This window comes from Danaus plexippus, chromosome 8 (genome assembly GCF_018135715.1).
Source record: "Danaus plexippus chromosome 8, MEX_DaPlex, whole genome shotgun sequence".
In the NCBI taxonomy this organism is placed as follows: domain Eukaryota; kingdom Metazoa; phylum Arthropoda; class Insecta; order Lepidoptera; family Nymphalidae; genus Danaus; species Danaus plexippus.
In genome coordinates, this window is record NC_083542.1 from 5,429,214 (window position 1) to 5,452,822 (window position 23,609).

General features: G+C 29.7%; 4 protein-coding genes across 4 annotated transcripts; 3 read left to right on the forward strand and 1 right to left on the reverse strand.

The window, feature by feature from the left end:
• The first annotated feature begins 148 nt into the window (after positions 1-148).
• LOC116774343 (uncharacterized) lies at positions 149-2,373 on the forward strand. Its single transcript, XM_032667053.2, has 3 exons — positions 149-282; positions 368-540; positions 772-2,373. Exons 2-3 carry the CDS (start codon positions 369-371, stop codon positions 2,166-2,168), a joined length of 1,569 nt encoding a protein of 522 aa, XP_032522944.2. The 5' UTR covers positions 149-282; position 368; the 3' UTR covers positions 2,169-2,373.
• A 1,022-nt stretch (positions 2,374-3,395) lies between these two features.
• Positions 3,396-8,197, forward strand: LOC116774848 (uncharacterized). The gene is made up of 7 exons (XM_061521264.1): positions 3,396-3,628; positions 3,701-3,868; positions 5,557-5,732; positions 6,173-6,275; positions 6,821-7,008; positions 7,246-7,333; positions 8,006-8,197. Exons 1-7 carry the CDS (start codon positions 3,497-3,499, stop codon positions 8,087-8,089), a joined length of 939 nt encoding a protein of 312 aa, XP_061377248.1. The 5' UTR covers positions 3,396-3,496; the 3' UTR covers positions 8,090-8,197.
• A 329-nt stretch (positions 8,198-8,526) lies between these two features.
• On the reverse strand, positions 8,527-14,809 carry LOC116773884 (uncharacterized). The gene is made up of 9 exons (XM_061521263.1): positions 14,327-14,809; positions 13,913-14,085; positions 13,417-13,608; positions 12,966-13,102; positions 12,470-12,724; positions 12,138-12,269; positions 11,417-11,518; positions 10,650-10,822; positions 8,527-10,202 (listed from the first exon to the last, which is right to left on the reverse strand). Exons 1-9 carry the CDS (start codon positions 14,485-14,487, stop codon positions 9,365-9,367), a joined length of 2,163 nt encoding a protein of 720 aa, XP_061377247.1. The 5' UTR covers positions 14,488-14,809; the 3' UTR covers positions 8,527-9,364.
• A 2,936-nt stretch (positions 14,810-17,745) lies between these two features.
• Positions 17,746-22,502, forward strand: LOC116776329 (4-galactosyl-N-acetylglucosaminide 3-alpha-L-fucosyltransferase FUT6-like). Its single transcript, XM_032669514.2, has 5 exons — positions 17,746-18,223; positions 18,436-18,596; positions 19,677-19,928; positions 20,231-20,476; positions 20,547-22,502. The coding sequence occupies exons 1-5, from the start codon at positions 18,008-18,010 to the stop codon at positions 20,995-20,997; spliced, it is 1,326 nt and encodes a 441-aa protein (XP_032525405.2). The 5' UTR covers positions 17,746-18,007; the 3' UTR covers positions 20,998-22,502.
• The last annotated feature ends 1,107 nt before the right edge of the window (positions 22,503-23,609 follow it).

The following is a 23,609-nucleotide window of genomic DNA, read 5'->3' on the forward strand; positions in this document are numbered from 1 at the left end:
AATCGACCATATTGCGTATTGTTTCACATAATAAAATTTTTATTCAAGGTTTTTTTGAAGACTAAACTGAAAAATTAGTCCTAGTTTTTATAATTTTTAATATTTAAAAGTGTTTATAAACTAATAACTATGACTTCGTATAGATTAATAATAACATATATTTTATTTCTTAAAATCAGTGTCAGAAATTTTAAATAAAGAATCCCAAAATTTTATGTCACATTAGCACATTCATTTATAACGACAGAATTTTAAATGATACTTTGATGTTATTTTATTAAGGTAATTGAATTGATTTTATATTAAATAAATATTAAAAAAAAAACTGTGAAATAATATTTGTTTCAATGTTCATTTTATTATATAGTATGGAGCATCCAACGCTGTTGCCTAGAGATGAGCAATATCCCTTGCTGAAGGTTGATGGTGGAGCTGGGGACAGCGTCACAAGAACCCAACCAACTCCTTCCATTGTATCATCAAGATGGAATGTCACTTGTGCGAATGGCACTAAGCAATCGTGGTGTAGTCGTTGGCCCGGTAGTAAAGTTTTGCTACACATACACATAATCTTTTAGTATAACACAATAGACCATTGTTTAACAAGTCTAGTCTTTAGAATTTATGATAGCCAAGTGTTCATTCAGTACTGTTAAAATTTTAAGCGTTTGATTCATTTGCACGGTAAAACTTGTATTTTAGATACAACTACAAAAACGGCATATATATACATATGTGAATTTGTTATTATATATCCTGTTTTTTTTTCAGAATTTGTATCTGCTTGCTGGATGACTATCGTTCTGGTGGCAATCTCGTTCTTGGTATTCTACGCTTGGACGATTAATGTCTACCCAAGGCAGCCGGTTGTTATTGTAAGATGTAACGAATCGAAGCCTGCTAGTGACGTTTTCTACCATCATATCGTATCACGTGATTCTTACGTCCCCTTTTCTCTATTTTCCGGATATCTCTCATTTATGGCAAGACAGTATCCCCTTTTACGTTTTTATGTTTATTTTTTAATTGACGATTCGTTTGAAAATCCATTGGCTTCGAGGCATTTAAAATTCATTAAAAGATTGGTCCCACAACTACATGAAAACTTTTTCAAGAGCCACGAAAGACGTGAGATAATAGAATTTCAAGAAAAATATCAAAACGTTAACATTAGCATTTTGTATTTGAGTCAGTATATGGCAATGACACCTTTAAAATATAAGTGGAGAACAATCGCTCTCAGCTACCTACCATTTTATGCAAGGATATTTGCCACATGGCAAAATGGTGGTATAGGATTAGATCTGGTTGCATTCAATAATCAGTTTAACAGCGATCAGAAAATAGATCATCGGATTAACACGCTTTTAAGGCAACATAACAATGGAATAGAGTCAGTTAAATATGCAGATACTTTTAAATCTTTAGATAATTTGGAAGATAATAAATTATTTTCTTCATTACTTGAAGCAATAAATCAGATGTTGAATGAAACCTTCACATTTTTCCATACACCAATTAGTCCTACAATTGTTATTGAAGAGAGTAATTCATTGAAGCCAAAGAATAGGACAAAACGTTATAGCAATCCTGAAAGGATCGATTTAAAGTCTAATATTAATAGTTCAAGTGCTTTAAAAAAGTCATTTGAAAATAATTTCCTAAATTCTTCAAAAGTAAATGTACACACAGAAATAGGTAAAGGCAATAAAACTATCGAAGCAGAGGGTAACAGTAAGTTGTCTAATGAGATTAATGGAATGTTAAAGAATAATTTTGATGTTTTTTCAAATGCATCCATGTTTCTTTATGACTTACCTCAAGTGTATCTGTTCTATGATTCCTCTGGATATTCATTTAATGAAGGACCTTCGCATTATGTGCCAAGAGCCTTACAGTCGGAATCTTTTGCTATGAAGAAACCTTTTTGGAAAAAGTCTGTGAGAAAGAATGACAGAAAATCTAACTATTTATCTATCAGTCCTGAGGGAAATTTCGTGGCTACATCCTCTAAGCACCATCCTTTTCTCTCCCATCTATTTTCCTCTGGATGTCAAAGAATGAACCCAGAATACGCTATTAAAGATACACTTATTAGTCAATGTTCTGGATACTCTAGAGACGATGTATATTGCGACAATATTCGAGTTATTTATGATGCCATTTAGTAATTTAAAAGTGTGATGAATTATTTATTTATTATTATTTCTTTTGTTAAAAATATTCTATTCTAAATATCTATGTATAAAAATAGAAATTATCTCGTTATTTTTAAATACACCACATACTTTTTGTGAGCTAAGAATTTAAACATTCGGCGGTGAATTTTTGTTGCAATTGAATAATGAACCAATAAAATAATACTCCTTGCAATAGTTCAATTCTTTGATGATATTATCATATTTATTTCAATTGAATTCTCTTATAAAATTGTATTTAAATGTATATCGCAAAAAATAAATTAAGAAATATTAAAAGTTGACCTAGAATGCCTTTTAATTTGATGCAGGTACGTATTTTTAATTCTAGTGGGTAGTATGGGTAGTAAAGAGAACCGATAAAATATTGCAATATTTTTCTAATATAATATTTTAATATCAGTGAATGTATGAATCTATACAGGTGTTTCGTTCTAATCTTACACAGCTTAAAATAATGATAAGAGGTGAATGGCAGACTGGATTTTTTTTTATATACAACTTGTGAAGGAATGGTATAAAACTAAAGATATTCACAAGATATTTAACATTTGTGTAACTTGAATAGGAAGAGGTTTTGAATGAATTAAGAATAAAAACGTTTTATTTTTGCAAGACTAAAAATACGGATGGGTTAATATTTATATGTACATACACGTACGTACTCGCACAAAAATATTTTGCCTTAAATTTTTATAAAACAGAACAATCACCTTAAACAGCTTCAAAATATTATATTATACTATGGTAGACCATTCTCACTTTTTTAAATATATTTTTAAGAATAATGTTTTCTCTGCAAAACTGTAGAAAAATTCAAGTAAATAAATAAGCTAAGAAATACTTTTTACAATATTTTTTACACCACAAATTTAATATTTGCCGTTCAGAAAGTTAGTAAACAAATGAAACGGTTAAATATTAGGAATACTGAAGAATTTTGAGAAGTGTAAATACATAATCTGTTCTGTTTTTTTTTTTTTTATAGCATGTTTTGCAGACGTATTGTGAACAATTTTTTTTAAACCTAATTATATTCTTCTTTTTCTTAAACGAATTTTACCCAAATGAATGACATAAATATAGCCAATCTAACTGATTTTATTATAACTTAAAGGTTGTATTGAATTTCGCCCGTAAAGAAATTTTAAGTGTCAAAACACGTCACACATTTTGGACATTTCACAAAATAGGTTTTCTTGACATTAAACTAAATAAATTATTAAAATACAATTATAAAAATGCAATTTTAATATGTATTATATATCTGAGTATTTTATTTTCAAATATAAAAAACAATGAAGCTACCTTTTAACAAAATTCTTAGGCCAATGCTCAAGCCGTACTTGTCTCATACAAAATTGTTTTGCTCTTATCCGACATTTTCCTTCAGCTTGCCGTATACTTATGTGTATAGTATCCTTGGGGTGGTAAGTAGGTCATAATGAAAAAGAGATCCTTATTCTGTGTTTGAAAAAGAAATAGGTAATATTTTTCAACAGTGTCTCAGCGCACGTCGTTTAAAGGAACGCATAGGAAAGGTACCATTTACAAATCAAGAAATAATTTCGGGCACCCATCATAGAAGAATGATTGTTCATGATTTGGAAATCATTGCAACTTCTTTAGGATTCGTTCAATATACGTCTCTTTTATTTGGATGCTTGACAGTACGTAGATGAAAAAGAACAAAATAATAGAGTCAAGATTGATCATTAGATGAAGTTGGTATATATTTTAATGATTTGTTTTCAGGAAAATCCAGCTCTGTTTTTACCACATTTAACGGGACAAATATTAATATTGGTTGTAAAAGTTCTTAATACATTTATGTTTCTGATTGAAGTGAACTTTAAATCATTAAATAAATTACGACAAAATGTAACAGCTATATTATTGATGACCTTCAACTGGCTTCAAGAGTTTTGTGTTTTTAGACAATATTTGTGTCTTTGCGATCTTTGAATATAAGCGATTACATGTTCGATTGCAAATGTATCAAGCATTTATTTATAATAAGTTTAATACTTGATTTTTTTTTATTGTAAACGTAACACCTCGTAATCTTTAATTAAACTTCGTATAAATCCCAAGATTCCCTACAAAAAATACACTCTTTAATAAAAAAAAAATGTAAAAGCAAGGTTATTTAATCACAGTTTCGCCGTAAACCTTAAATAGGTTTAATTAATATTTAATTTTTTTTTTCAGAATTTATATTAAGCTTATTAATAATTTAGGACCAGGGAAATGTATTCTATTCTCTAAATACATTAAGTAAAGTCGAGTTTTAAACGTTATTTCATAGTTGACGTTTAGTGGATTGTTTTAAGATCGCGTATGTCCCTAACCTCACAATGATTTTAAAATACTACTTTATTCAAATTAACGCCACTCAATATAGTTTTTATATTTCAATTATAATAACGGTATATCATTTTTACGTACGTAGGTACGTCTTACTATAAAAATAGATTCATTATTTTTGTTTCAATAATAGCTAAGAATATTCCCTTTAGACGGCTATATAAAAAAAGATCTTTAAAAACTGTACCAAATATAATACCAACATTTTATTAGTATAAAATTATGAAGAAAACTATATATTTATCTCTTAATATCAACTGAATCATATAAAAGGTTTCATATAATAAACAAACTGTTTTAAAAAGAAATAAAAATCGTCATAGGCCGCCTAGAAAATTACTTCAGTGTGAGTTACAACATAATGCAATCCCCTGTGACATCTGTTATGTGACAAATAAACCATGTTTTTATGATATCCAATAATTAGTTACTTAATTCAGACACACTAATGGAGTTGATATAATATTCTGCATGGAGGGTGCAGAGTACAAATACCTGTACCGATTAAACATGGAAACGCAAAGCGGTTCAATATTGGATCAGATACGAAACAAACATAACACCGAGGATACCGTACGTATGGATGACTCCGAAGTTTATTTAATTTATATATGCTTTTCCATGTCGTAGTTTTGCAATTTATACACCTATCAAGAATTTCTATCCAAATTTAAAAATATTTTTTTACACCTAATACCGCCCATTCGCAGTCTCTAATTTATATTTTAAGTGCGTATTGCCATAGTTTCTTAACAGGAGTAATTTATTATACCATGTTATTAGAGGATTGTTATTGTCACTTTCACGACTTTCTCATTCGGTGTCACCAAGTCAAAGCTTACAAAATTGCTACGACAAGATGAATTCGTTTTAGTATTTCTAAAGATATCCTCATTGCGTATATTAATAAGTATGATTAACCTTGAAACGAGTTCGACTTTGTACTTTAGGGGTTGCAATAAAAAAAAATGCAATAAATTATGTATTATAGATTAATGCAACTAATACCGAAAGTGACGACGGGATACGTGTAAAATTACGAGCACTACTGGTTGCACTTTTGGGTGTTTCAATGTCAGCGTGCGCTTTCGCTTCACAACCTGTAGAGTTGGAAATGGAAGATGACGATGTGACTAACAAACTCAACAATGTCAGCTTTGCTAGAAGGTATATAATACGAATTTTTAAATTACTTTAAACACCCATATGCAGCATGTACAGGAAACAACAGGTTTGAGGCTTTTTAATCTTGGCATTAAATGTGTTGCAGAGATTAAAATATGAAAATTTTAACGGAATTTCTTATACAATTTTAATAGTTTTGTTCTAAATCTACCTCTCTTAAAATTGAACCAAGGTTAATAGGCCTTGGAGATATAAAATATACAAGAATTCGATTCTCAATTTTATGGGTTTAAAATAGTAAAATTATAAACTATAGATATTCTTATTAATTAAATTTAGTACGTAGGCAATTTATGCCTTTATTTATTTTTTTAATCTAATGACGACTATTATATAATTGGTGTAACTGTCTTTATAAATATCATTCTTGATAGCAAAAATATTTTTTTATGTTTGCTATGTCTAAGCATTATTTCTTACAGGATAACTAAACCAACAATACGTCTTATGATGGGTTACGGGAAATTGAGCGCGTTTGTCACTGCAACAACATCTCTATTGCTGCTCGTTGCTGTTATGTCTAAGGTTTTATGATATAATTATTATAGGTTGTGTTAAATGAGAATATTTTTGCTCTTCTCACATGACTCAATGAAATTTCATTCCTCGTTCGTTCATTCACTCATAATTCATGCTCTTTAATTTAAACTATTTTTTTTCCTTTTAATAAACGCTGCCTTGTTTAAATTAGGGTGCCTACTGTGTAAATTCGGTATTAAAATTCATAGTCATGGGATTTACCATCTTAAATAGTTTATACATACAAGTGTAAGGTTTTTCAAACTCAACGATAAAAATTAATACCTAATTAATTAATAGGTACCCATTAAATATGAGTATAGGTCGTATCCCCTAAGATCTTGTATAGTTTTGTCTTTTTGCAATAACTTATTTTTTATTTTATTCCAACCACTTAAACAGTGATTTGACACATACCTTTTTGTGCCATACATTGCGTACCAGACCACTCTGGTATGGGTTGAATCCGTGGTTGTCCTTGTTTAAATTTACAAACATCCGTTCAAATAAGGTAAAAGGGACATAGTAGTATTCTGCTGACTTAATTTTAGCAATCCTGGTGGCGTCGTGGTGCTCGGTGGTTAGCAGCCCCTGCGTTGCTCGTTGCAGCGTTAGAGGCTGCCTCCGATGCGAGCGATGCGCTGCTAGCAGCGGTTCTACGAGGCACATCAAATCCTATATTCGTCGTCGTCCAAACATTTGCAGCGTGTTTGCTTATCACCGTTGAGATTCTCGTTTGGTTCGCTTTTAGTTAACTAAAATCTATGTTCTATAAAGCTATTATTAGGGGCCTATTATATATTGACTTGAATTAGATATCGTCAATAATGTTTTTTGTGTCTGTTATGGCTTCGGTAAATTCTAATTAGTTGCTCTCAGAAAAACATAGGAAAGGCAAAAGAAACATCAAACTGAATTTTACTCAAGTAGACAACATATACCATAATTTATAATATTGTAACATTTCTGTTTACAGGTACTTTATTGCAAAATTTTTTGAGTATAATCCTCCGGGGGCAGGGGACGATAAAAAAGAATCTGCGATTGGACCAATCATTTCAAATGTACAATAGTTTTTTATCTTGTATCAGTACAATAAAATATAGCAAAGTTATATTTCTTTTAACTCTATGCAATTTATCCAAGTGAAATTTTAAATATTAGCGTATATTTCGGGCTTCACTTAAACGCTTCCCTATTTCAACTTTTACAATTCATTTTAAACAACGACATTAAAATTTTTACTGTTCACAATAAAGCAGGATTTTTGTGTGCATTTATAAGTTTGTGGAATTTGTGGTCGAACTGTTTATTTGTGATCTAGTCAGTGATAATCGTTCAGCGTCTATAAAACCTATATGTCGTGCAGGGAAAATAAAACCTAAAAAAGAAAAATCCTAAAGGAGTACTTTTTTTACAGTTGTTATTAATAAGTCTTGGTTAGATTAATTCTTACAATTTATATCATATTATTATATATTTGCTATACACCAGTGGATTAAAGGCGCAATAGCAGACACTAAAAATAAATGCACACTTGTCAGTTATGAGAACGTCAGTTGAATTGAAAAGATTTTGAAAATTTATATAAAGGTTATTCCTGCAGTACTGTCAGAGCAACTTTATTTATAAATTTTTAATCTGTGGCTTTTTATGATAATTTTATAAACGATCGTTATAAAATTATTATTATATATATAGATCGTTATAAAATTAGGTGTATTCTGATGTTTCAGAAGCCGTTAAACAAGAAATATACGTATCTTTGTAGTCTCCTTGCTTCAAGAGTTCAAGTAAAACTAACTTTCTCAGTGAGATAGAAAGTAATCTGAATACATCATATGTAGTATCTGTAAAGGTAATAAATACATTGCTAATACTAAGAATGTGAGCAACATAAAATTCTGGTGTCTCCAAACAAATATCCTCGTATCTTATTTTGTTAATATTGACGGCATATTTATGCATGAATGTAACGTTTTTTAGAGAATAAATAAATAAATCAAGTAACCATTAAAAACCGCGTAGTCAATCACTAAAATATTGCAATGATCCCTTTTTCCAGACATTATAATATAGTATAATAGGCAATTAAATGTAACTTCATATAGAAAATTAAATTATTAATTAAGAAAATTAAATATGGCTCCTGAATTTTGCCGCTTATTTACTACTTAGCAGCCGTTTGAAGTCTTGATTAATAGTTCTGATACACATACCAAATAAATGTGACTTCAAAATAAAATAAAACAATGCATACTAACATTATATTCATTTATTAAAATAAAATCATAAGCCCATATTTATACTTTAATAATACAAGGAACATTACAAACAGCCAAGGCACAATAATTGTGTTTCCAATCAATTTAAAATAGCCAATGATAAATATTTTATCACAGATATTAAAAACTGGATTTACCATAAAAATACGCTCGGAGATGCAGCTTCGCATTCGTTTCTCGCTTCGCTAGAAAAAAAGGCTCTCGGTGCAAGTTGAGTGGAGGGTACCGTAGCGTTTTTTGGACATGGGTTCCGTATACTGACCCTAAAATTGAAATTGATGGTCCATCCTAATTTTTTGATAAAATTCACCCCAGATAACTCGTCTATCGACCAAAAAAACCTCGACTCGATCGGACTTTCGGTTGCCGAAATCATCTCCGTGGATGAATAACCTGAGTCATAGCCAGTATAGCTTTATAACATACTTATATCAATTAAAAATGTAAATAAATTTAAATATATTTGATTAATTTCTAATAGTGACTTAATAAAATCATAACTCTCGTATCTTAATATAATTCACGTTTTATAACATTGTCTTAAATAAACACATGGTAATTTTATATATGACAATAAAAGCTAGTTTATAATAATATATAATAAGCTCTAATATATGTCTTATACATAAGTGCTGTTTTTTGGTATACAATTTTAAAGGCATCTAAAAAAAATTATAGCAATTATTTTATAATATGTATAAAAATGATCACATATTGATATGTCCCTTAGATTTATACATAATGATGGGTAAAAGTTTAACAAATATAATTATTTCTATGTAAAATAGTTTTGCATGTAAAACTTTAAATTCAAGCATATCTCACTCCATCACATGTTTGACATCTGATGAGTATCTTATTTGGGTATAATCTACGCCTCTCGTCAATTTCGGCGTTCATCCAATTTATGAGATTGTCTTTTAATTTTAGTATGGTGTCTTGTCGGACGACGCCGTTTTGGAAGAACTCTTTCAGAATAACGACTATGCCGTTATCGTTGTCGGACGCCTCACCTAGAGGGCGTTGGTGTCTTAGATAATTGAAAACAAATTTAACAATCTGGAAAATCAAGTCCTCATCGGGACTCAGCAGCCTCAGCTTTGCTATTTCCTCTGGTAACAATTTCGATAGGAGGTTGAATGCAACCGTCATCAGATTGGCGTACGCATTCTGACTGAGGTTTTCTAACATCAATGATATATTCTCAGCACCCGAAGAACTAACACGAATCAATAAAGAGCCGATTTGAATTATTTCCCCTGGATGGATTCCAACCAGGAAGCTTGGTTCTTCCTCACCATCAATATATCCTGCTACTGCATTAACTGAAGGTACCACTCGTGTTGAAACATTAGGAGTGGTGACGGTAGCTGGCCCTATCGATGAGAATAATTGCGACCTACCCTCATTCCCTAAATTGTATAGCTCTGAAGGATTAAATTTGTGCACAGCGTTCAATTTAACCTGGCCGTCTGCTGTCATAGATATCCTTAGTTTGTGCTGATTGACGTCTTTGTTTATCTTCAGAACATCGGCAAAGTACTGGTCCTTGTTTGCAATATTCTTGATGCCTCGGATCACTTCAACGTTACCCTGGATCGTGCCACTGACTCTACGGGATTCGGCGCTGATTTTATCGAATATCTTCCTATGAAATAAAATAAATCGTTTTTAAGAACAGATTTAGTTTTCATAAAAAAAGATGATGTTTCATTATACTACTACACTTCACAATATTATCCATACATAACTAAATAGTTGCACATTAATATTGATATGTAAAACATATTAAAGTCAAAGCCAAGTGGTTTAGTGTAATGACTTTAAATGCTTATTAATTAAAGTCATTACTTAAGCATGTCCATACCTAGTATAGTATTTTATTGAGGGTGTGCAAAGAAGTTTTTTAATTAGTCTCTGGAGATATATAATGGAAAAAATACCTTATTACACTTATATACTTAAATATTTTCTTTGAAAATTATCTTACTATCTTATCTAAATCTTACTAACGTAAGCACTAATAAGAAGTATAAGAAACTAAGCACTAATAAGAAACTAACTTTTAGGTTTGACAATGCAAATTATACATCACCTGTGCTTATTGCTTCTTAGAGTAGTTCGATATTCGTTAATAGTGCTAGCTTGGGCATCTTCTACGATATTTTGTGCTGTTTTGTTTGATACCACAGCATGACAGAAGAAGAGTGTTGCCGCTGAGAATTGGAACAACTCGAGGGTTGTTGGCTTCTCGCCGTGCTTTGTGTACTGAAACATGTATATACATGGTACTATTACCGCTATCTATACTTATAAGTTGAATTAAATTGACTCCTACAGAAATAATATGAGGTCGATAAAGAAGCAACCAGAAACTTTGAGACAACCAACTTTGGTATATATATACATTTTTTTTTATGAAATTGATTTAAGAGAAAGCTTCAAATAAAATTTTCAATACTGATTTATCGTTGATTTGAAATTCATAATATAAAATTTAAAAGAGTCAGAATAGGTTAAAACTTTAGCCTTTCTAGTATAGACTAAATATCTACGACAAAATATAAAGAAAAATATATCATATGGCAAGAAAAACTGTATTTGTCATTAACAAAAATAATAATATAATATAGATTTAGTTTTAGATTAGATATAGTTTTCAATAATTAAGAGATCACGATAAAAAAAAAATTAATAGACATATGATGGATAATTAAAAATAGGCCTTTGAATGTTACTTTGTTATGTTAAAAAAAATGTTACATTTATGAAATAATATATTTTTATTTTCTTCAAAGTGTAAACTTACAATGTACTTCAGATATATGATAACCGAATGTATAATAAATAAAATTTTCATACCTTGACAATTATGTGTACTAAGCTGTTCAGAACACCCATTCCACCTGTTATTATATTCGCATGGCGTAGAACTTCAACCGACACTGCCAAAGCTTGACCCGTCTACAAAGAAAGTGATTATATAGGTTATAAATACTTATGCTATTGTTTCCATACATTATAAAGATATAGCCAAAATTAAGTGATATTTACCAGTAGTTTAGTATGAAAAATAATTTGTAACAATATACGCATATATAAAATTGGACTTTATTCTTTTAGTCGGGAGGCAAAGAAAAATTTATAGCAAATACGTGACTAATGTCTATATAAACATGTATGTACTTATTTATAGCCAACGCCGTAATATGCAAATATAAAGTTACGCCATCATAATCCGATGACGTCACCTTGGAGTATCTTAAGAAAGTAAACTTTATTAATAGTAGATGATCTACCGAAGCTATATATACATATGTATTTATATATTTGTATGTATATAATGCACTTTGAGCAAGGGTATACGTACTTTACTATAAGTATATACTTTATTATAAGGATAAATATTTGTGTACTTATAAAACATTTTCTCTCTCATATTTACAGGTAGTTGGAAGACATCGCTTAAAGAGACAGGTTCAACTACTGTTAACTCCATTCAATTTAAATTTTATTTTTCATATGTTTTACATAAATAAAGAAAAAAAAATCAAAAAGTTATATATACAAATGGATAAAAAACCTTTGTCAGATTGGTGCCAGCAGCTGCTGATTTGGACAGTAAAGTGCTAGCAGCACCTGCGGCAAGTCCCACGCTAGAGGCAGCTATGTTTAGCCAACTACCACGGGCTTCGGGGTCTGTGGGACTCAAAGTCTGGAACACACAAAAGGATAGTTGTCAAATTATTATTTAAGCAACAAATAAGATTCTAATTAAGTTAAGTAAGAAATCTTAACCAATTTCTTAACTTGATAGAAATAAGAGGTGGTTTACTGTGTTCAGTGTTGTCATAGCAAATTTAAAAATTAATTTATTACTAGCATAATAGTTTATATATAAAACAACCAATCCACCTGTTCATGAATCTTTCTATCATGGAGGTGCAGTGATGATCTGAAAAGGCCGTAGACTCCCGTAGCAACAGTTGCTACAGCGGCACCAGCAAGCACTACCGGCCCCACAGGTGTGAATGCAGCAACACCGAGTACACCTACAGCACCTAATGTAGCAACGGTGCTAGCCGTGTCCACTGAACTTAGAACTCTGGCCTTTAACCCCAATGAAGGCGATGGTGCCACTGTTAGCTTCACTGCAAACATGTGATCCCCCTGAAAGAAATATAATATATATATTTATTTATTTATATATATTTAATTTGTTGTCACCTGAGGTATATGGCAGGCAATAATAATAATAATTTATTTTTTCCAAATTGTTTTATAATAAATAAATAAATAAATTATTAAAATAATATCTTTGGATCTATATACATTGGGAAATCATTTATATACAAATTTATTCAAATAGTGTATGAAAGTTTAAAAATAAAAATGTACAACACCAACTCACCTCAGTAACAACTCCATTATATTCACCATTTTCTGGAGCGATAATAACACATTTAGGTAATGTGTTATCTTTTAAATATGACTCCCAAGATTGGTAAACCCTGCCATTCTCATCAACATAAACCTTACAAGAATTTGCTAGAAATAAAGAACAGAACTAATTAATAATTATAGTAATAAAAATAATTAAATCCAACGGTTCAACATTCAAAGCAGTTTAACAGTTCAATTAAAAAGGGAGAAGTATAATCAATACTGAATGACATACATTTTAGTATTCATCATCAGAGTACTTTAGAATTGTATTTCAATATAGACAAAAACCTTGGAACTGAAATACAGGCATTAATCGGCTAGTCAAAAAATTAACAGCATACTATCCAGAAAAAAAAATAATTATGTATACAAAATAATTAATAGTATTTAATTATGATATAAATGCTTTAATGTACCTCCAACTACAGTTGGTACACATTTCCTTATCTTGAATACAGCTGTGCACCAAATGTCAATATCTGTTCTTTGGTGCAAATCTAGCCAATAATTGGATGGTTCAAGTTCGTAAAACTTAAGAGCCTTTGGTTTTCCACATACAATTAATAATACTGACATGTAAATGTCTGAATCATTTTGTGCATATTTACCTGAAATATTACATATGAATTTATGTTTTATGTTAGCATTAAAAGAAAATATAAGAAACACATGTGGGTATAAAGTTTTTTAATTAGTTAATGATTGAAAAAATTAAAAAAAAAATCTATAATAGACAAAAAATTTTGTCTGAAATTTAGAAATGTGATTATCTTATCTTTATTAAGGAGATAATTATATCCATATATAATTAAATTTAATTAATTTGGTATCAATTATTATATAACACATTTTTTTTTAGTAACAATGATATTATTAATTTAGTTTAGGGCTTGTGAGTGATGAAAAACTTACTTTGCTTGCAGATTGATTTATAAACTTTCATAACTTGTTCCCTTTGTCGTGATGTGTAACCTTCCAGTTGTATGTTTCCAGAGTTCAGAGCCATATCCCCTTCGGCTGTTGGACTTCCAAATAATGCAAATGCCACATTTTGTAATAAATATTTTCTTTCAGCATACTCATATCTATATAAAAAGAGGATAATAATCAATATAAATTAGGACCAATTTTAGTAAAATATTTCATTACTTCTTAATTTTCCGTCATATTGCATCATCAACTAAAAAGGTGTTTTATGATGGAAGGAAAAAATTCATTGCACATATATGCATAGCTGAATAAGGATTATAAAACAATTATTATAAGAATTTGGTATCACCTCAAGATGTAGACCTAACTAGAATAAAAAGTTTTAAAATAACATACTTAATCCAATCACAATCAGGAAGATTTTCATAATATTCTTGTTGTATTTGCACTGGACTCATCCTCGGAAAATCATTTCCATCGTTTCCATTTTCTAATGTTGTCTCCAGATTATGAGATGGTTCGAGAGACATGAGGACCGCTTTGTCAATCTCAGCCATAATTAAAAGGCACTTACTGAATATTTCATCAACAAAACAAAAAACAATAAATGGTTTTGTAAATCACATCAATGTCTTAAAAAACCGATTTATATTTGTTTTTTAATCAAGAATTTAAATAATATGTCACTTCTTGAATGAAAAAAACTGAATAAATATTTGTTTTAATCATATCACATCAACCAACAAAACTGAAAACGACACTGTTATACTTATTCTCTTTTCTTTGAAGTTTGTTTGTTTGTTAAAATATGGCCTTCTTCCGTGCAAAGACGGACACAGTATGTTTTGCAAGTGTCGTGTAGATTCTTGAAGTTTGAACTTTATAATTTCTATTATCAATATGTTATGACAACGGGAATCTGAGTTGCTATATCATATTATTATGTAAATCAGGGCAGATAGGATTCAATTTCATATCATATTGAACAAAATTCATCATTTTTAATGATTCTTTATAATTTATTAGCATTACGGTGTATATTTACAGTATATTTATTGTATTGATTATGTTTTTTTAATCGAAAATTTGCTTATAAATATTTGCAGCTTGAAGTATTTTTATACTGGTAACATCTAACAATGAAATCTTTTATCAGATGGGGAATTACCAAAACAGAAAAAGCAATTCGATTGTAATTTTTATACAAATACGTACTGTTATATAAATTAGCTAGCTCTAGTAGGTTCGTTTCAAATTTGGTTAGGTAGAGAGAGGAGCTTGCTTTAAGCTCCTCTCCCTGCAACGCGATGGATCCGGCCCCCACACGGTAAATCTATGGAATGCTGAAAGTTTTCGACTCTATTAATGTAAGAAACATAATTATTTAGTAATGTAACAAGTTAATGAAATAATTTTGTTGATATATTGCTATATTGATATAGGTACGATGCCCTTACTATTGAATTATTTTTATGTAAAACCCAAGAGAGGAAAAATATAGACAAGATATTTTATAGGTTTTGTGCTTTGATTTGATTATTTTATTTATATTATAATTATAATACTATTAATTGATTTGATTATACAGATACTATTCAATGATTTGGTTAAATGGTCATTTTAAAGGACAATCTGCTTAATTATGTTATATTGTTTACGATACGAATCTTATTATAATTTTTCGTCATTATATTTGCTAACGGCCTTACCACAACTCACAAGTCACAAGTACTTCTAATTCTCTGTTAACGCCTTACAGTTAATGTGTCAAAGTGACAAGAAAGCGATTTTGCTCTCATATTTTTCTGTATTTATTGTCTTCAAAATGAACATTTTTGACAACGCCTGAAAGATTTTCTTTCAACTATTGCTCGAAATAACAAGGTCAAGGCCAATATAACGCCACCAATGACCATGTGATACTTTTGTTGTCTAATACAAGTGTTCAACGGTATTTGTATTTTGATATGATATGAAAATTAATATTGCGTTTAGTTTTCAACATGCATCTATCATCTGAATGATTATGATTTATGATATATTGCATACTGTATTTAATATACTGCCATCAAAAATATATGGATCAACGTCTAGACCACTTATAAGGATTAAAAACGCGATATTTATTACGTAATTAAAAAAAAAATATTTTATCAGCCTACCACTTAAATGAACTTATTATTGATGACATATTATTTAATAAATTAATATAAAAATTGAGGATTGTCAATTGAATTGGCTATTGCAAATTTTATTAGATAGCTATATGTCGTAGCGTTCTTATTGTCTTTTAAATTATTTTTATTGATTTATATTTAGGATTCAATAAAAAATATAATTGTTTGTCAATTGAAGCAATTTGTATTTAAATAAGATTTTTGTTTGTCTTTCTCGACGTTAGAATTTTTTCTAAACGGGTCAATTGTAAACGTTATCCCTATTATTAATAGCATGTGGTTGTCCGTAGATTATTTGGTAGAAAATAAAGTCTAATAAAAAAAAAACGCAACAGATTAAGAAATAATTTTGTATATTATATTTTATCTTACTTGTGGGAAGTTATAATTAAGTATGAATTTATTATGAACGGGTTTATATATAAAGGTATAAAATATAATATTTATCTATTGTAATTTATAATATATAATATGTACGTGTAAAATAATATTATTCTTTGCTAACTACGATCTAAATTTTATCTAACTATTATCGTCGTCTGGAAAATATCTCTATTAAGCGAAAAAACCGCCTTGGTTTATACAATCTTTTTAAGACACATTTTTTTACTAATTTACTATAAGTGTGGAATGCAATTAATGATATTGTTATTATAATTATGTACATACTTTATTTTATTCCGTTATACAGATTATTTATAACAAAGGTCCAATAAAAAAAAAATTGCTTCTAGTACCCATCGTTAAAGGTGACCTTATGAAATGCTCTCTGTTAACGTTTGCTTTTGTTAATGTTGGCCATGTTTTTGTATTGTACTCAAATATCGTCTGGTTTAATTGAATGCAATGATTTCATAATTGCAATAACATTCATATCATGATTGAAACTGGGAACATGATAACTAAAAACACTAAAATATTTTCCATTTGGAAATTATCAAGGAAGATTAATCTAGATGGATACAGACCTATATAAAAAAGACTTATATTTAAAGAAAGTGCCTAAAAAGTGATAAGTGATATATATTTTTTTGCTGTAAATGTTTTCAACAATTCACTTATTTAGATAAATTCTTCATATTTGTTTCTTTACATAGGTTTATATTTTTCAGATGGGTTTTAATTATTCGTTATGAATCATCATTGTGTCTTCACATATATTAATATTTGTAATCGCTTTTTGTTTGTTTTCGTCTCATCGCAGGTTAATTCAGAAGAAGACAAATTTGAAATTTCCAGTTTTCCAACAAATCTTCAGGATACCTAATTAATTTTATAAAATGTATTTAACTGCAACATGTTGGTACTTTTGTATTGACAGTATTCTTTGTATGTAGGTATTAATTTTATTCAGCAACACATTATAACAAGTGTTTTATATATTTGTCGTTTTCACTGCAACCGAAAAGATAAACCTATTAAGCACAAGTTATTCAAAATATATCGTGAGACTGAGGCAAACTGAATACCATTGTGTTCGCATGACAATACCAAAGAAAATGTTTAAAGCAAATAATTGAAATAAATTTGGCCTTGGCGCAAACGTAAAATTGATTTTACATTTTATTGTTCGTAGATAATTATAACATAAAATTTACATTTTGTTAACAATGTATGTTTTAGTTAAACGCGGTACGCCTGTACGTTTGTATGTCCATATTAAATGTGCTCGCGTTCCGTGTAACTTATCTCTCTGATTGACTTGCTGGGATTGTTTTCGTTATCTTAATTAAACGTGTTTGATCTTTTTGATAGTGCGGCCGAAGTTATTTCGATTGTGGATAATATAAAGATACATGGTAAAACCATTTGTTTTTAAAAAAATTAAACATACATAAACTAGAATGTGTTGAAGTGAAAAATGTTATAAAACGGAAACATAATTTTATGACAGTACATAATGCGTATTTTAAGTGCATTTTTAAAGAGAACTCTTTATACCAATGTGTTTCCTATATTAATTATAGCATGTTTGTTTCTTATGTTATTTTACGGCTCTCAAGAAACTAAGACAAATAATTTTAAAAGCGAATCATTATATATTGATTCGGTTGATGAAATTATCGATCCTAAATTTCATACTGATCTTGTGACATTATACTACCAACGACGAAAGGTAAGTTTTTTTATATAATTTTTTATAATAATATAATTATTTTTTTTAATTAAAATTAAAATCAAAATTAATATATATATATATTATAATAGGTATAATTTGATTTTCGTGTTCTACTATTTGAAAAATAAATATATCTTTAATTATTATTATCACTTTAAAATACCATCGAATGAGTTTTTTATAACAATATCTGTATTCTTTTGTTGTAGACCTGGTCGACATCAAATTTAGGATCATATTTATATAAAAATTATCCAATCGATGCCATATCTCCTGCAGGTTCTCAACGGAATACGACTTTTTTAGTTCTTATATGGAAACACTGGGAATGGCTTAAAAATCGTCATATTTACAGTTTTGATAAAAATCGGTTAGTTTTGAGGATATATATTTTTTTGCTATTTTTTCTATGCTTCTATGAACAAATACAGATTAAATCGGTCTAATAAAAATATATAGGATCTTACTTTAGCGTTTCCTTGTGGTAGCTAAACGTTAAGAGCATGGTCCTTCTTTTAAGTATTTAACAATTATGTGTATATTAATAATAATATAAAATAGTTATTATAATTTGAATAACTAGCATTTATAAAAATAAAAGTGCATGTGTTTCTATGCCCTCTTTAATGTTATATTCAAAATTACCCCATATATTTTATTGCAATGTGTTTGCAGCCTAATTTAGAACTACTGTTGTTGCGCAGCGTTATCTCAATTTAACAAATTAGTTCAAGAGAAATGAATCCTCCGTGCAAGTATTACAAATACAATACATGTATATTTATTATATGTAATATAAACTATGCCATCTCAACTTTTACGCTGTCCTCTTTAAATGAATTTACCCATAATATATGTAGAGTTTGCAATTAGAAAAAATATCACATTCCAAAAGAAATCCTATAACTCGACGTTATAATGTTAAAATTTAAGAGACAAAGAAATTTTAAAAATTCGAAAAACCTATCATTCGGATATTTTATCCATATATTTTTTTTAAAGTCGTGGTGGCCTGGAGGTTAAAGGCCCGCCACTCATACGTGAGGGCGGGTTCGAAACCTGACAAATACCAATGTGAGCTTTTCCGAGCCATATGTACTTTCTAAGAGTATTTAGACACCACTTACAGACGGTTAAGGAAAACATCGTGAGGAAAGCTGTTCTTATAATTACAAATTATAAGATTGAAATCGCCAACCCGTCTTGAGCAAGCATGGTGATAAATGCTCTAACCGTCTTCTTACGAGAAGAGGCTTTTGCTCAGCAGTGGGCTTCGATAGGCTGGTTATAATGATGATGATTTTTTGTTAAATTTGCTTTTAATGTTTAATGTAGATAATGTTCATATCACTTTAATAAGTGCCGATATTCTATCAATAATAATTAGTAATCACGACAGAGATTCTTTTTTGTTTGAAGAAATTATAATAAACATTGTTAATGTTTTTAGGCCACTTGATCCGTTAGAAGATTGCAGCGTAAAAAACTGTAAATTTACAGGCGACGATGAGAAGTTGTTATTAGCCGACGCTGTAATAGTCCACGTACTAAAGGGTCTGTTTCCAAATACGACAACAAGAAATTTAACTCAAAGGTGGATCTTTTTGAATGATGAGTCTCCACAAAACGCATTTTACGCTGCGGTTAATAAACCTAAATTAAAAGACCTATCAAATATGTTCAATTGGTCAATGACTTACAGGTATTACAGCTTAAAGCAATAATAATATTTAATACTTGTATGTGTTTAATTACTGACAAATTAATCACGTTTAATAAACTTTATTTATATAATTTACATTTTCGTTACACTTTTATTTATGCCTAACGAAGTAACAATAGTAAATTGATTTGTTCTACGTACAAGGACAAAAAATAAATGCCAATGCCAAATGTTCCACAAATTGCTTCGTAGTACGTCGATCAAAAAAAGAAAAATATATACGCAATTTTCTCTATCACTAACCTCGCTTATACTTTGATTTATCGGCAAATATTTTCTAGGAGCGATTCCGACGTGCCTGTTCCTTACGGCCGAACGGTACCCTTGAAAAAAGCGGTTCTGAATCAAATAACATATGAATCTCTGGCATCATTGGTTCCGTACTGGGAAAATAAACGCAAGGACGTGTTAGCTTCTATCCTTATGTCCCACTGTGGGGTGCCCCGTAGAACAGAATATTTACAGAAATTACAGGAATATTTGACCGTTGATGTTTATGGAAAATGTTCTAAGAATAACAAAAATAGGTATTTTAATTTTCATGTAAATATATGAATGCATTATTTTTTTTTATAAATGTTTTATTTTCTATTTCAGCTGTCCTGGTCACTTTCGGTCTGACTGTAATCTTGTATCGAAATATCTTTTTTACTTAGTGTTCGAAAACACACAGTGTCACGAGTACATGACAGAAAAATTATTTTACAATGCTTATAGCAAAGGTGCTATACCTGTCATTATGGGGCCTTCCATAGACTGCTGTGAGGGGCTTCTACCGCCTGATTCGTTTTTACACATCGACAATTATGATAATCCGCAACAATTAGCGGAGCATATGGTTGAAATAAGTGAAGATCTTAAAAAAATTCTAAGATTTCATCGATGGAGAAATGACTTTGAGGTAAAAAATGAGCATGGATATTTTGGAACTAGATCGTATCATTTATGTAGAATATGCGAAGCTTTGAATTACAACGACAAAGCAGTGAAATATTACGACGAAGAAGATCTAAGGATATTTTTTGATCCAACCTTGTCTTGTCGCTAATTCTGAATGTCAATATTTTTATTAATTATGTTCAGTAAAATGTCTTTACATTTTAAACCACCTTAGTATTAGTTGAAGGACGTCTGGTGAAAACTATTTTATATACAGGTAACGTGTTTAACATGATTTCAATTATATTAAAGTAATACGTTTTGTGCATGTTGTCCTTACCGATAAAAGAAGAGTATGAAATGTTAGGTGACTGTTATGAATTAATTTACGAATATAAAACTGTTATTGTTATGAGGCAATATTTAAAAACAATAAATTGAACTTCCTCTTGAATAATACCTTCATTTAATTGTGTTTGGATAATGATAACGGATATATAATAATAAGAGGAAACTGGAGTGATTTAAGTGATTGTTTAGTAGTAATTAAAAAACCTTATTGAGTAGAGAGAGAGAGAAAGGGCTAATGGAGATTTCCCTATCATTACTTTTTATAAAAAATTCATTTAACCAGGTTGCTTTTCAGAGGCTTGTACAGTCTTCACTTTTAAATTTCGCCAGATTCTTTGATTTTCGCACACTGTAAGTATTTCGAGGCAATTTCGTCACAAAAGAAAACACATTACTTTTCATAACCTCTACCTAGAGGTTATGAAAAGTAAATGTATACCTATACCTATGTATAACGAGTATTTTTTTTTGAGTTCTAATAGACTATTGTTATAAAATTGCTGAAACTACAATTATAAGGAAAGGCCTACATCTTATTAAAATTTACTTTACGGCTAAGATGAGAATCTTAGGAAATAAATGTTCTTCTGGTAATATACGTTAAAGTTCCGTTGTTTTTACTAGATTGTTATTTCTAAAGCGATATATAAGCTGCACTTAAATGACGGACGGTCGTTTAAGATTTTGGCACCAATATAACTAACCGAATTATAAAAACGAAGTTTGTGTTCTCTAAATCAGTAAAGTTGTTGCAAACAACATTAAATGTATCTTGTCTTGTAGCTCTTTTTTAAGTATTTACAAATATGTTGTAGTTGAAACGCCGAAACTTTAAAAAATGATAATACAAAAAAATTGTGAAAATAAAAATCAATACGAATCCTAGTATTTTGATTTGTGTGAAAGTATTTTGGGACCATTGTTGTTATCATCTTTGACTTTCAACAAAATATATCCTATCAATATCACTGAGAGGGCTTTATAAGGCCATTCGTACAAACTTCTATAAAGTTGGAAGTTCTTGTTGGAGCGATTTGCTAAATTACTGAAGTTCGGATTGCGGCAATACCTGTCTTCCTTGTTATGAAGAATAACAAAGTTTGTGATACGCTTATTGACATTGCTAGAATTTGTTAGTGGAATGTAATTTTTTTGGCGCTTCAAATTAATTGGCTAACTTTGTAAATTGTGAATTTTATCTTATTACACTGTAATATTATTTCTTTTCTATGAATATTATCTGTATTCTCAAGATTTCCATATTTAATCGTGTTTATAACACAACATATACAAGTTTCTAATAATAAAAGTTAAACTTTTAGACTTATTGAGTTACACTTTTTTAAACCTTAATTTTATTTACAGTTTAAGTTTTTTGTACGAACGGATGAGCCAAGCTTTTAAAATTTATTTACTGACAGCAAAATATTTCGTATGTTTCAAATGCTTATGTAAATGTAAAAGAATTAAAGAAATCTTATCTTAGAAAATGTTTACATAAAAAGAAAGTTACGGTATATGAGCCACATTATACCATTTAGCTACACTTCAATACAAAATGTTCAATGAAACATGTAAAAATGTTTTGTTATGATAACAAAAAGATACTTAAAGTATATAAATGCAAGTACACGTACTACACATGTATAGTTTAAGAGAAGGAATTTTATTTAAAAATACATACTTTGAAAAATATCTTGACACAACAATGTAGCACTAAAGAACTACTTCTTCATACAGTTGTTAGCAGCTTAAACTTGTATACGGGTATTAGTGTACTCTACGAGCTTAAGCTTTTATGAAAGTCTACTTTCTCATGAGAGTCTACCGCTTACAACTATTACTGGTTCTGTCAATTGGTTATCTTTAGAAATTATTTTGTTAGAGTAACTTCTTCAAAAACAATTTACAATTTTACAAGTATTATAACAAAATATTAATTTTTTTAGTTGGTAGTTTAATTTAAGAATTCAAAATTTTTAGAATTATATGTATGTATATAATGGATGGAAAAGAAAAAAGAGCGTATAAACTATATGTATAAGATTCAGCCCATCATCATCATCAGCCTATTAGAGTCCACTGCTGAGCAAAGGCCTCTTCTCACATGGATAATGTTAGAGCATTAATCACGACGGTTCCTCAAGGCGGGTTGGCGATTTAAATTTTATAATTTTAAATTATAAGACTAGGTTTTTTCCTCACGATGTTTTCCTTCACCGTCTGTCAGTGGTGTCTAAATACGCTTAGAAAGTACATATACTCAGAAAAGATCACATTGGTACTTGCCAGGTTTCGAATCCTCGCCCTCATGTAGGAGAGGCGGGCCTTTAACCTCCAGGCCACCACGACGTCTTTTTAAGATTCAGCCCAAATATCGTTAGCCCAGATATTAGCTAGAGTTTCATAAAGAACGGCGAAGTTCGGCGT